Source organism: Sturnira hondurensis, unplaced genomic scaffold, assembly GCF_014824575.4.
Source record: "Sturnira hondurensis isolate 20B ecotype Veracruz unplaced genomic scaffold, ASM1482457v3 Scaffold0020601, whole genome shotgun sequence".
In the NCBI taxonomy this organism is placed as follows: Eukaryota; Metazoa; Chordata; class Mammalia; order Chiroptera; family Phyllostomidae; genus Sturnira; species Sturnira hondurensis.
This window is the reverse complement of record NW_028093232.1, coordinates 2,571,220-2,586,363: the sequence shown is the minus strand read 5'-3', so window position 1 is coordinate 2,586,363 and position 15,144 is coordinate 2,571,220. Positions and strand designations below refer to the sequence as shown.

At 41.4% G+C, this 15,144-nt stretch overlaps 1 protein-coding gene across 9 annotated transcripts in view; it reads right to left on the bottom strand.

The window, feature by feature from the left end:
- The window catches only part of R3HDM2 (R3H domain containing 2), a 160,816-nt gene extending 149,580 nt beyond the window's left edge, over positions 1 to 11,236 (bottom strand). For 8 of the 9 annotated variants that reach the window (XM_037030209.1, XM_037030212.1, XM_037030210.1 and 5 more), the window contains exons 1-2: positions 11,151 to 11,236; positions 9,135 to 9,267 (exon numbers count right to left, since the gene is read on the bottom strand). In XM_037030209.1, coding sequence (XP_036886104.1) covers positions 9,135 to 9,178 — 44 coding nt within the window. In that variant the 5' untranslated portion in view covers positions 9,179 to 9,267; positions 11,151 to 11,236. The remainder of the gene's footprint in view (positions 1 to 9,134; positions 9,268 to 11,150) is intronic. The other variant, XM_037030213.1, reaches the window with a different exon arrangement.
- Between the last annotated feature and the right edge of the window lie 3,908 nt (positions 11,237 to 15,144).

Here is a 15,144-nt window from a genome sequence, read left to right as displayed (position 1 = left end):
TATTCTGTTGCTTTCGGATGGAATGTTCTGTATATATCTGTTAAGTTCATCTGATCTAATGTGTCATGTAAGAATAATGTTTACTTATTCATATTCTATGTGGATAATTTTTCCATTGATGAAAGTGGGGTATTTAAAGGCCCCCGTTATTATTGTATTGCTGTCTATTTATCCCTTTAGTTCTGTTAATATTTGCCTTACTTATATAAGTGCTCCTAAATCCTACCCCTTTCTTATCTCAGTTAGCAATTCTACGTAGCAATCCAAGATAAAAACAGTCATCTGTTCACAATTCCTTCCCTCTCCTACCACATTTAACAATCTCCAAATTCTGACACCATCTTCTGGTACCCTCTAACCTTCTCAGTTCCTGTCCCCTCTTCTCTACTCCGATCACTTCTGGGCAGAGAAATTAGTTAGCAGGGCAAGACCTCCAGAGCTCTTTTTTGCCTCTAACACAACTGGCTGTGTTCTCAATGATGACTGCTCTCTCAGCCTCTATCCCTGAACTACTAAAAGTCTCTAATCTATCCATGATATACATTTAGTGCAAGTGAGAAATAAACTGTTGTTTCAAACTACTGAGATTTGGGGGTTGTTTCTTACCCAGGATTCCCTGAGTCTATCCTGATTTCTACATCTTCTGCACAGACTACTACAACAGCCTCCTAGCCAGCTTCTCTTCCTCTACTCTAAACCCCCTATTTCTCCAAATTGCTACCTGAATGACCTTAGTAAAACAATGTCTGATTAAATGGAAATTTCTGTTCCATTTCTATGATTAAAATCTTCAGTTTCCTCTTTACCTTAAATTATTCCATAATCTTTAATGTAGCTCTTAAAGCCTAACAGAAAATCAGGTTCTATATACATCCTTCTAGCCATTCAAAATACAGCTCCCTCTCCATACATACCATATTCTTTATACTCCTAAGTCTTTGCCCAGGCTATTCTATCTGCTTCAACAGCTTTCCCACTTTATACCACTCTACCCGACCTCTGCCTGCCTAGACATACATACATACATACATACATACCCCTAGTCAGCTACACATTCAGAAGCACAAAGGGGAGGCTAACTATTTTGTAAAAGGCAGAAGATTTACATGATCTGAAGAGAAACCTGAGTATTAGGTTAACTATTTTGAATAAGGTGGTCAAGGAAAGTCTATGGAGAAATCATTGAGCTGTGATTTGAATAATGAGAAGAGGTAAGTCAGGTGAAGATGTGGGAAAACAGAATTTCAAGGAGAAGGAGTTATAAGTGCAAAGGTCCTGGGGCAGAAAAAAGCCACTACAGCTAGAGCTAGTAATAACAGGAAAGTGTGGTACAAGGTAAGTCAGAGAGTCTGGCATGAGCCAGATCATGAAGGCTTTTGTAAGCCACATTCTTAACAAATTCTCCAAGAAATGCTTATGCTGTTAAAGTTTAAGAATCAGAGGTAGAGAGGGAGAATACAAAAGAAACCCTAAAGAAAGCATACATATAAGGGATGAGCAAAAGAAAACATCCAGGAATGCAAGAGGAAACGTCATGTAAATGAAACATTTCCAGAAAGAAATGGGACAGTGACGCATGGTACAAAAAAAAACTGAGTAAGGATGAAATGGGGTCCATTAGACTTAACAGGTCCACCATGTTCTTTCCATTGATTTTGATGACTGCTGGGAGTTGCCTCCACCAATAGCATTAGAAACCCTAAGTGACAACTTAGTCACTTAGGTCTACATTCACCTGCTGCCCCTAGCACACTATTTCCCGGAAGATATCAGCTGGGAACTAGCCTAGATTCTCTTCTTCCATTTTCCAACAGAATCACAAAGGAAGGGTAAGGCAAAAGAACAATTTTTAAGTACAGAAAGAAAATGTACTTAACATTTATCCATTATTAAGTTTGGATTTTCACTGCCTTCCTTGCTTTCCTTAGTTCTGTCATAAAGCTCACAGAAACTTTCACAAGTCTGAACCAACCTTCTCCAAGGGATGAAGAATTACCTAATGCCCATAATGCTGCTCACATACCAAACTCATGCATAAATTCTTACAATTGACATGCAACAAAACACTGCCCCTACAAAAAATGTGAACTACATACTTGGAAAATCTAAATTTTTAATGTATGTTAAAAGTTTAAAATCTAAACTTTTAATTATTAAGAACAATTTAAGGTCCAGTGAGCTTTTAGGGGAGAAAAAGTGTAAATATGAAATACAGTTCTGATCATCATTAATAATTAACCTTGCAGCACAAATGTTGTCACCATGAAACATACCAAAAGCATCCACACAAGGAAGATAACGGACTAAGTGGCAGAGAGAACTGGTTAATGAAATTTTAAAAGTTTATTCTATACACTAGACAAGAATTATATAGGAGACTAATGGAACAAAAATACTTCCAAAAGATCAAGATATAACTTGACTAGCCAACAGACCATCTTCTTCTCTTTCTTTCTCACTGATTCACAATCGACAAAAATCAACTACATAGAAAGAAACTGAGTTCTATGTTGCGGTCAAGACAGCAACATAGGCAGACACAGCTGGCCTCTTTACACAACCACACCAAAATTACACCTAAAAAATACAACCACATCACTCAGGAACGTCAGAAATTGAGTTGAATGGAAGTCTGACAACTACACAATTGAAGAAATCACAACCACCCAGACTGGTAGAAGGGGTGAAAATGCAAAATGAGCTGGCCCCACACCTACATGGATAAAAATTCAAGAGGGATATTTTCGGAGCAAGAAGTTCCACACCCACACCAGGCACCCCCAGCCCAGGATTCAAATGCCAGGAAGATAAGTCCCCACAACTTCTGGCTATGAAAATCAGTGGAGATTGAGTCAGCGAAGGAGACTGCTGGAGCCCTAAACAATTCCTCTTGGGGAACTGTAGGGTAAATGAAGGCAGTCTGGCTTCCTCACCCAGATGTCTGGGCAACTAAGGGAAACAGTTTCCCATAACCTTGAGAATGGGCCTGATAAGCAGTGTTCTCATAGCCTTGAGACTGTGTCCAGTAAGTATTCCCACAGCCTTGAGAGGGCTGGCATGCGCAGAATCTTGCTATGTTACTCAATCTGTTTTGGCTCTGCCAGCTTTGTTTATCTCTAGTATTTAAGTGGGTAGGGAGTCCATGCTGGGTGCCATGCTAGGGGACAAGGGCCACGCTGGGTGATAAGAGACATGCAGCGTGCCACAGGGATGCCATGCACAGGGGACAGGTGACATGCAGGGGGACATGAAGCTTGTAGCATGCATGGCTCACCCACCCTCGAATAAAGGCATGTCAAGCATCCCCATAGCTCTATGAATATTCCATCTGCTTGAATCTCCTGAACCTGTCAGGCCTTGAACAGTCGCAACACAGAAACCCACACATGGATTCACTTACTCAGACTCCCTCCCTCTGAGCTTCAGCACTGGGGTGGCAGCCTGAAGGTCACCAGTGGTATACAGGGACAGACCAAAGTATCTGGCATCAGGGCAAGCAGAGGTCATTGCCCCTTTGGTGAGCCCTCATCCCACAGAGCCAGCAAGCTGGTGTCATATCTGAGATTCCATCAACCTGGCTAACACTGTGTGACCCACCTTAGAGATCCAAAGAGGTTCTACCCCAACTCACAGGCCCACCCAAGCTGCTTTTCCATAGAAATGGCTGGTCTTGGCTCCTAAATGCTATTAAACAAGCAACAACTGGCTTCAGTGCACCCTAGCAGCAGCCAGATTATAGTCACAGCTTGGCTTCACCTGGGAATCTCCAAGCCCAGGACAAGTAGCAGCCATCTCAGATTACTTTACACATCAGGCGGGGTGGCCCCAGGCAAAACACAGATGGGGGCTAACCTTCGTCTACACCACCCAGCAAATCCCAGGGCCAGTGCACCTAGTGGACAGCTACAGACCACATCAGAGCACCATAACCCTGCCCCTACACAGCTGATCCTCCATGGAGGGCGGACATTGGTGGTCAGTGGTCACAGCCAGTCCTTGCAGCTAACTGGCTTGGTAAATCCCTCCCACGGATCTGCCAGAAGTAACCAAGGCTCAACTACAAGTAGAGGGAGTACCCAGCTTGGGTGATGGGAGAGGCTGTGCCACTGCACTCTCCACGACATCTACTACATTAGGCCATGCTACCAAAACAGGGAGTCATAGCAGCTCTACCTTATACATAGAAACAAACACAGGGAGGCTGTCAAAATGAGGATACGAAGAAACACGGCCCAGGCCCTGGCTGGTGTAGCTCAGTGGATTGAGCGCGGGCCTGCGAACCACAGGATCATGGTTTGATCCCCAGTCAGGGCACATGCCTGGGTTGTAGACCAGTTCCCAGCAGGGGACATATGAGGGGCAACTATACATCGATATTTCTCTCCTTCTCTCCTTCCCTTCCCCTCTAGAGATAAATAAATAAAATCTTAAAAAAAAAAAAAGAAAAGAAAAGAAACATGGCCCAGCCCTGCCTAGTATGGCTCAGTGGATTGAGTGCCAGACTGCAAAACAAAGGGTCACTAGTTCGATTCCCAGTCTAGGGGACATGTCTAGGTTGCAGGCCAGGTCCCCAGTAGTGGGTGCACAAGAGGCAACCACACATTGATGTTTCTCTCATTCTCTTTCTCCTTCCCTTCCCCTCCTAAAAATAAATAAAATCTATTTTTTAGAAAAGAAATATGAAGGGACACAAAGGAAAGAATAAATAAATGGGATCTCATCAAAATTAAAAGCTTCTACATGGCTAAGGAAAACAGTATCAAGATAAAACGAGAAGCAACAGCTTGGGAAAACATATTTGCCAATGATACCTCAGACAAAGGTTTAATCTCCAAAACATACAAAGAACTCACTCGAAGCCCTGGCTGGCGTAGCTCAGTGGATTGAGCACGAGCCTGCGAACCAGAGGATCGCGGTTCCATTCCCAGTCAGGGCACATGCCTGGGTTGCAGGCTGGTTCCCTGCAGGCCAACTCCCAGCAGGGGATGCACAAAAGGCAACCATACATTGATGTTTCTCTCCCTCTCTCCTTCCCCTCTAAAGATACATAAATAAATAAATAAACGATCTAAAAAATTTAAAAAAAAAAGAACTCACTCGACTCCACTCAAAGAAGATGAGCAACCCAATTAAAAAATGGGCAAAGGACTTGAACAGACATTTCTCCAAGGAAGACATACAGAGGATCCAGAGACACATGAAAAGATGCTCGATACCGCTAGCTATCAGAGAGATGCAAATTAAAACCACAATGAGATACCACTTTACACCAGTGAGAATGGCTATCATAAACAAAGAAAGAAACAACAAGTGCTGGAGAGGTTGTGGGGAAAAGGGGACCATAGTTCACTGTTGGTGGGATTGCAGACTGGTACAACAACTATGGAAAACAGTATGGAATTTTCTAAGAAAACTAAAAATGAACGTGCCTTTTGACCCAGCAATTCCACTATTAGGAGCATATCCTAAGAACCCTGAAACACCAATCCAAAAGAACCTATGCACCCCGATGTTCATAGCAGCACAATTTAAGACAGCCAAGAGTTGGAAGCAACCTAGATGCCCATCGGTACATGACTGGATCAAAAAGCTATGGTACATTTACACAATGGAATTCTATGCTGCAGAAAGGAAGAAGGAACTCCTACCTTTTGCAACATCATGGATGGAACTGGAAAGCATTATGCTGAGCGAAATAAGCCAGGCGGTGAAAGACAAATACCATATGATATCACCGTTAACAGGAATCTAAACAACAAAACAAACAAGCAAGCAAAATATGACCAATGACACTCAAATATGAAACAGGCTGACAGGGTCCAGAGGGGAGAGGGGAGAGGGGAGAGAATCATAGGGGAAAAGGGGATGGACTCACATGAACAAGAATAAAGGACACATGGACAATAACTAAGGTGGGGGGGGAATGGGAGGGAGGTGGGGAGCACTGGGGGGGGCAGGGCTGGGAATATAAGACAAAAAACTGTACTTGCACAATAATTAAATAAAAATTAAAATTTAAAAAAAAGAAAGAAATATGACCCAAATGAAAGAACAGATCAAAGCTCCAGAAAAAAAGCTAAACAAAGTGGAGATAAGCAATCTAACAGCTGCAGGGTCTAAAACACTGGTTATAAGGATGCTCAAGAAACTTAGTGAGGACCTTAAAAGCATAAAAGAGATCCAGTCAGAAATTAAGGATATACTAATTTAAATTAAAAACAACTTACAGGGAAGCAACAGTACAGTGGATGCAGCCAAAAATCAAATCGATGATTTGGAACATAAGGAGGCAAAAAAACACCATGCAAAACAAGAAAAAAGAATTTTTAAAAAATGAGGATAGTATAAACATTTTCTGGGGCCACTTTAAGAAGTCCAACATTCACCTCGTAGGCATGCCAGAAGAGAAAGAGCAAGAAATTGGAAATCTATCTGAAAATAATACCAAAAGAAAACATATCTGATTTGGTGAAAGAAATAAACATACCAGTTCAGGAAGCACAGAGAGTCTCAATTATCATGGATGCCAGATGGGAAGGGGGAGGGGAGAATGGGTGAAGAGGTGAGGAGTTTAAGAAGTACAAATAGATAGTTACAGAATAGCCATGGGATGTAAAGTACAGTGTAGGAAAGGGAGTAGCCAAAGAATTTATATGCATGACCCATGGATATAAACAATGGTGTGGGGATTCCCTGAGGGAAGGAGGGTGCTGGGTGGAAGAGGGCAAAGGGGGAAAAATCAGGACAATTTTAATAACATAATCAATAAAATATAATTTAGTAAAAAATAATCTGAGGTCTCTTAAATCCTGCCAATTACTACCTTTCTTATCTTTATACTTCTCACTCTATAGGATAAAGACCTCAGAATAATTATATGGATGCAAAACTATAGTTTTTATTTGCTTGCAAAAGATTTTGAGGTCTTCTATGTTTAAAAAAGAGCTGTAAAACATACTATTAATACCTATAGAAAAATGAAGTAATCAAAACATTGGTCTAAGTTAAGGAAGAGACTTTACCAGTACATTTAACAGCTAACCTCATTCCACCTCCTCCCCACAAAAATACCCAGAAAGGCCTGAAAATTATTTCCCCCCCCAAAATGAAGTTTCTAACAATTCAGAAAAGTCACAGTATGACAATTAAGTGAGCAATTAAAGGAAATGAAAGGATTTTTTATGCTTTTGTGGTTAACAAACTAAAGAGAAATAGAATAAGATGAGTCCTTTTAAAATACAAAAAGTGTTTTGACTATTCAAAGACATGACTGTCTAAAGCTTTTGCACATTTTCTCCCTACTCCCTCTAACTCTAGGCCAGGGTCTCCCAATTTGATGGGGTTGTTTTGTTTTAGTTTTTGTTTTCAAGCACTAGGAAACTTACTGTCAAAACAAGAAAGCTCATACAGCTTTCCCAGTATGGGCTTAAACACCAAAACTGAACAACTCACAAGATATCCTGCAGAAAGGCAAAAAGAACACCTGGATTTAGGAAGCATCCCAGAATTTTTCCTTCATACAACCCAAGTAAAAGTAATAAAATCTCTGCAGATTATTATAATTAAGGGCCTTTTACATTAATTTTTTAAAGTGTTGGAGAAAACAGATATATGCTAAGGAAATATAAGAAATTCAAAGAGGAGTCAAACAGATTAAGGTTATGAAATCTTTCCTATCTACATCTGTTAACAGAAATAAACTCAGGAAGGAGTGGACAAAGTAACTTCATTGGAGAGATGGAACAGGTGCTATACTGCTAAACTGGCAACCATGGTAAGAACGCAAGTTAACCCATAAAAGACTATTAAGTGGAATGTTTTCTACACAGAGGGTGAGAAGAATACAGCTGGAAGAAAATACTGAGGCCACTGCGTATGAAGAAGTTCTCTAAAATTAGACCCGCCAACTGTATTCATGTACACATATTCAAACCATGAGTCCGGTTATTTTTCCTACTTGTAAGCTTGCAGCACATTCCACAGAGGAACACTCAGAGTCCCTCATCCAATCTTACAAGGAGGCATAGAAAAATCTTACCCCCTCCCCCCACACACAGTTTCACATAATTCTCTCCTCTGCACTTCCTGGAACCATGCAACCAAAATGCAACAATTTTTATCACTTCCTCCAAATCTTTTTCCTGAAAGCTTTTCTTGAGTTCGTGAAGAGAGCTGGCACAGGAACAAACACTGCAGCATTCAGAAACCCTTACCTACAATGAACTATTGTCAGTACTCAGTATTTATCTGTAAGAGGTGAGAACCTGGCACAGAGTCGTGTATCTCTGGGGCTTGAGAAAGATTTCCTGGAAACTTTGTAAAAGGATTTAAAAGTGGACAACAGTTTTGGTAGAAGCTTTTATCAATTTGCCTAATTTATTTCTGAAATTATCTGCAAAATGAGTACTAGTATATTTCTGATGCTGTTACTTCCTTACATTAGCAGTATCCAAACCAGATCCAGTCCAATAGATACAAGATCCCCAATTCTCCCCCCACCCCCTCTACACACACACCACACACACACACACACACACACACACACCATTCTCTCTTTAGCCTGGCAGCTTTCAACGTCCTGGGGCAAAGTCTTAAGCAAAAACCTTAGACTTTGCCACCAGCATTCCTACAAAAGAATTAAAAGGACTACCTCACCCCCTTTGCCTTCCTAAGCTAGAGAACAGTGGCCAGGACTATCCCAAAGAGAAATCTCATCCAGACCACTCCAGCCAGAAGGTCAAGGAAGGTAACAAATGCATCAATCAAGAAACAAGATAAAATAAATGAGGGATAATCCACAGACCTCAGGGGGCCAGTTCCTTTTATCCTCAGACTTAATACAAAATTTAGTTGCTAAAAATGCCCCTAAAATGGATTTGTGAAAAAAAGAATCAGATATTCCCCATAACTGAACAATCCACCATTGTTAGAGAAAGCTATTCTTACAGTTTTTGAGCTCAACTATCTCTACATGAGTGAAGGGGTGGGGGTGGGGGGGATCAAATCCATATAGCCCAGACCGTAAATACTAACATCTTCATTCTACTGAAAAATTCAAAGTGGAGCCAGCCTGCTCAGCTCCCTGGGCCAAAGAGGTAAGGAGGTGATCTCTTTCATCAGGGATATAAACAAACCTCAAGGGAAGAGCCTGAAGCAGTTGGTAAAAATCAAGCCACATGAGATCTGAGATAATCTTCCTCTAAGACCACCAATGCCAAAGATCCCTCCAACTTCATCTTCTCTGCCCTTCATCTTTCATTCAATGACCTGAAAGCACAAGACTTCTATCAAGAGAAATGAGGCGAGTACTGACCCCTCAAAAATCTCAATTTCTTCCAATACCTTACAAAATCCTAGTGAAAATCCATTCCACACCTCCAAGGACAACCAATCATGATCAGAAATTCATGACAGTGAGATAATTCAAAAATAAACTTTTTTACCTACTCAGTTAAAAAAAATGTGGAGCACTGACTGCATGACAACCACTACGATAAATGTTAAGGACACAGTTATTAGCAATCTGACTTCATGAAGCTTACTTTCTAATGGGGGAGACTAAAGATATAGCATGTTATAAGCTGATAAGGGGTAAGGAGAAAAATAAAACAGATAATGAGATAGGGAGTTAAGTAAATGTATGTGGGGCACAGGGGCCACTGTTAGAGTGACATTTGAGTAAAGATCTGAGGCGCTGAGGGAAGAAGGCTGTGCAGCTGTGTAAGAAAAAGATGATCCAGGGAACAAGTGCACAGCCCGAGGCAAAAGTGTGCTTGGTGTACTCAAGGAACAGCCATGAGATCTGTGCACACACTGGAGGCAAAAGGCTGCTTCAGATCTAGGGCTTTAAAGGCAATTGTAAAATCTGTGGTGTCTATTCTGAGAGAAAAAAGAAGCCATCTCCTCTCTGACTCCTTGCTATTAAATAGCAGGCACCCTGCTTTTATATATGCAATTTTTTAAATTTTGTTTCAAATTGTGGCAATCTACAGTATAGATCATATAATGAACATAAAGACAGCTAGAACTGCAACTCTGAAATTTGACTTGTTGACAGTTCATCAGACCCTCAAGAAAGGTTCTCAGTTCTCTCAAACCTGTGGAGAACAGCAACAGGAAGAAAAAACATAACTGAAGAGTGAACTGAATTAACCTAGCCTACCACTTTCTGCCACTAAACTTTTGTGTTGATGCCCCAGGCTCCACAAAGAGGGGGGAAAAAGGAAATAGTGGAGGAAGAAAATGGACAAAAAAAGTATTAGTAAGAAAAAAGAGCCACAAAGCTAATTTAAGTGCCAACAAAAATGCTAGGAGTTTGTGACATTTTTGAAGTGGAACCTGTCACCTCCATCCTTCCCAGTTTCCATGCTGTCCACCAACAACCAGAACTCAGGCTTCTCAATTTTAGTTATCTATTGGAAAAATATATCCAAGAGCATTCGTCCAACTGGGATCTTAATTTAAATTTCCCCACACCTTTCTTTGGTTTAATCAACCTCTGGGGCTGTTACCAGTCATTTCTTATCCTTATACAAGATCAATTCACTATAAGTAAATAAGTATTCTGTGGAACTTCCAGGCTAACGGTCACAAATGTTGAAAATTTTTGGCTCTACAGCTAACCGAAATCGGTAAGTTTTCAGAGGCTTGAGTGAGTTTTAAGCTTAGTGCAGGCCCAACTTTTAAGCTCCAGAAACATCTCCCTGTATGTTCCAACTCAAATCTCCGTCCCCACATAAACACGGGAATGATTTGAAACACTCTTACACCTTTCCCTCCCATTTTCCCAATGCTCGAAGGAAAAAAAGGAGACCCAAGATACACCTGCAGCTAATCACCCCCAAGCACCACAAAGGCGCAACAGTTTTTAGGTCCCACTGCACAGGCCACAGGTGGCGCCAGCCCCCCGCCCTCCACCCACCTCAACACAGACACCCGCTTTTCGCCTGAGCTTTCCGCACATACTCGGGATTTCGCTAGCCTCCGGGCTGTCCTCACCGGAGGTTCCAGTCATTACCCACCACCCCCGGCCCGGGCAGCTCAAGCGGGGAACCCAGGCCCAGGACCACCGCCCGCCAGTCCGAGAGGCCGCCACGCCCCTCCCCACAGGCCGCCCTTGCCATCCGCCCTCGGCCGGGAGGTGGCCTCACCTCACGCGGGCCGTGGGGGCGAGGGCGCCCCCGTCTCCGCCCGCCGCCTGGGCCCACGGCCGCTCGGCTGCGGCTCGGCCCGACGGCCAGCGGTGGCGCGCTTCTGGGGGCGGGCTCTTCTCGGAGGGGGTTTACCCAGGGCCCAGGGCAGGGGAGCAGGGGGAACTGGGGAGGGGAAAAGGGCTCGGGAAGGAGGGGGAGAGGGGAGAAAAGGGGGGAAACCAAACCCGGAAAGGGAGAAAAGGGGGGAGGGGGGAATCAGAAGGGGAAGAAAGGCCCAGAGTCCGCCCCCCGCTGCGGCCTGCGCTCTACGTCACCACGTCCGGCGTAATCGTCACCACGTCCTGCGCCCTTCGTGTCTGTGCTTCCCATGTGCCTCTCCACGCCTGTATACGCCCCCTATCTGTTCACCACCCACCCAGCTGGTACACTCGTTGACTCATTCACTTGCTTCCTCTGCATTACCTGTGTCTCAAGCTATCCATCCACATCTACTGAAGTCCTTAGTCCACCTTAAACCCATCAAACTTGTCAGATTCACCCTAGATTTAAATGTAATACTGGTAATTAAAGTAATTTAAATTTACACAGCACTTTCAAAACAGTCTGTGACTTAGGACGGCAACTCCTGTGCCCTAAAGGGCATGTTTGTAATAAATATGTGTAGCATAAGTAAGTAGAGATCATGCAGTAGGTAAATGTTCGTTTTTTCCAGGTGTGAAGAAATTCTAAATAAAGCAGGTTGAAGTCCATCCTATTAAAATCACTTCTTACCACCATCCCCTAAAATACAGTTCTTTTTCTCGAGTCATCTTAAATTTGCAAACTCCCCCATTCTGTCTCCCCCAGGGAGAATCAATCTATCTGTTATTGGTTACTGGTACTTGGATCATTTGCCAACCTCAAAAAAGCATTGTAGTCTTACAATGATAGAATTTGACCATTAAATATTTACTATGTACAAGAACTGCAATAGGCAAAAAATAGTTAGTATAGTATAATGCAAGTACTGTTAACAGAAGGCATTCAATGTGCTATGGAAACACCACAAGGAGCAATTAATTCTTAGAGGTAAGGAAGACTGAGTAAGCTACAGGTGAAATTTCAGCTATCCTTGAAGAATATAAGTGGGAGTTCATCAGAGAGGCAAGAATGGAGGTAAGTCATAGAGGTATAAAATTCTTTTATCCTTCAAGGATCATCAAATTCTGAGTTTTTAAGTTGGAGGCAGAGGGCAGTGATGGACCCAATATATGTAGCATTCTACATCTATTTTTCAATTTAATCCTCAAAACAATAGGTACTATTGTTATACTCAGTGTACAGGTATATAAACTAAGGAAACCTGAAGCACCAAAATCCCGGGCTTTGAATTGAGAGAGTTTATCTTCAGAGCCTGCTCTTCAATCACTACAATATGAGAAATATAGCTTCAAAGGGCAGGTTACAACCTATGGGTCATGAGAGTGAGGTAGTTGGGTGTTTCTGAGACAAATGTAGTAACTGAAGAACAGCTAAGGCAGAAACATGAGGTATCCACTCCTAAGAGAAGCCCTCCTCTGCTTCTCCCCCTTTTGCTTACCATTCTACAACTGTTTGCCAGAGAGGAGAGTAGCTGAAGTCAGCCTAGGATTTTAGGGAGTCTGGGAACTACATATTGTAGTTAAGACGTGGAACAGATAACAATATAACTGCCTTCCCCAAACTTGAGATTAAGTTATCAACCAAGAATGAAATTAGGAACATTAAAATGTTAGAGATCAGATTATTCCCTGTAGGCCTGAGTGAGGAGAGTTGGTGGGGTTAATGCTAATGGGTACAGGATTTCTTTCTGGGGTGATGAAAATGTTCTTAAATTAGATAGTGGTGATGGCTGCAAAATTCTGAATGTACTAAAAACCACTGAATTGTGTACTCTAAATGGTGAATTTTATGTTATGTGAATTATACCTCAACAAGCTGTCATTTTTAAATAAATAAATTTATACTAGAGACTAAATAATAAATCTACATCTATCATGTCTTTTTAAATTGTTTTTAAAAATCAGCCCTTATAGAAGATAGTTAAGAAAGTGTGACACACAAAAAATTCAATCAAGGTGACTTGAATATAACTGCTGAGAAGCAGCTTGAATTATGTCATTTATACATTCAAAAAATACAGAGCTCTCTCTCTTTCTCCCTCACCCTCACCCTCTCTACCACCCCACACCCACCCCAACCACACCTTCTCCCCCACTGCTTTCCCCAAGCACATACCTTTGTGTCCTTTATCCTGAGCTCAAATGTGTGTATGTGTGTGTGTGTGTGTGTGTGTGTGTGTGTGTGTGTTTTTCCCTCTGGCTGGTGTGGCTCAGTTGGTTGAGCATCATCCTGTAAACCGAAAGGCTACGGATTCGGTTCCCAGCCAGAGCACATGCCTAGGTTTCGGTTTCAATGCCAATCAGGGTGCATATGAGAGGCAACCAACCTATGTTTCTCTCTCACACTGATGTTTCTCTCCCTCTCTCTCTCCATTCTTTTCCCTCCCTCTAAAATCAATAAGCTTTTCCTCCAGTAAGGATAAATATATATAGGTGTGTGTATTAATATATTTATATTAATGTCTATTTATATTAACATATAAAGATACATTATTTATTGTTGATATAATTTTATATTGTATTAATATATTACATGTTATAATACATTAATATATAAAATTGTATATTGATATTATTAGTATATCAATCTATTTCTAAATAAATATACTATGTGTTCATATTATATATAATATATGCATATATTTTTAAAGTGCCTATATTATAGGCCAGGTGCTGTGTACAGTGCTAGGAATATAATGGTAAGCAGCAGAGATGACTTACTAAGTGACTTCACCACAGATGGTGATTGGGAACATGGATCTAGGAAAGGAAAGTCCAGAAGGATAAATATTGGCAGCATTTCTTCATGTAGAGATGAGGCTACTGGCCCACAAACCTGTGTAGCAAGAATAATAATAAACTTTTATTAAGTACTTACTATGTGCCAGCCACTGTAAGTGCTTTACAAAATTATTTAAATCTCAAAACTCTGAAATAATCATTATAGATCTGTAATCCTATATTCAAAAACCATAGGACCAGACATGTGTCAGAATTCAGAAAATTTCTAGTTTTAGGAAGGTATAATGGTATATATACAATGTATATTATATACACTCCCAGGGGTAGCATATCATAACCAAATAATATTTTTGGAGTAAAAAATGTACTAATAGTCTCAGCATAATTTTTGCTTTTTTATTTTTTAGTATGATTTTTGAAAAGTCCATAAATAATTTCACTTCTGTTCAGATCAAGTTTAACCACCATATGAGTTACACACAGAAAAAAGAGTGGATTTGGGGGGATTTTGGAATCATGGGTAGTAATTTTACCCATTTCTCTGATGAGGAAACTAAAACAAGAAAAGTCAAGTAACCTGTCAAGAGTCACTCAGCTGATAAAAGGAAAAGACAGAATTGAACCAATGTCATCAGCTTAAAAACCTATGCTCCTAACTCCACCTGCCACTCCTGCCAGGTAAATCCCTCTTGTGGAAACAAAAGCCTTTCCCTGAAGCTCTTCTACTCAGTACATTTGAGAGAGAAAGGCAGGAATTCTGAAAAAAATCCCTTAAACAGAAGAAACCCAAGTGAATCCAGCTTTCAGGCCTCTTCCCCACCTTCAGACGTTGCTCTGAGTGCACAGAAGACCTAGTTAAAACACTTCTCCTCTCCCAACCCTTCAGACTGGATGTTTTTGAGCCCTGCTGGTCAAAACCCAACAAGGGCTAAAAAAGTTTGGGTGGGGATGGGGTGAGGAGGGTGAGAAATACTGGGTGAAGAGAAATTAAACTCTTGACTTCCGGCCAAGATGGAGGCATAGGTGGACATACTGTGTTTCCTCTCACAACCAAAAGAAGGACAATAACAAATTTAAAAACAAACAGACAAAAAAAACCCCCAGAACTG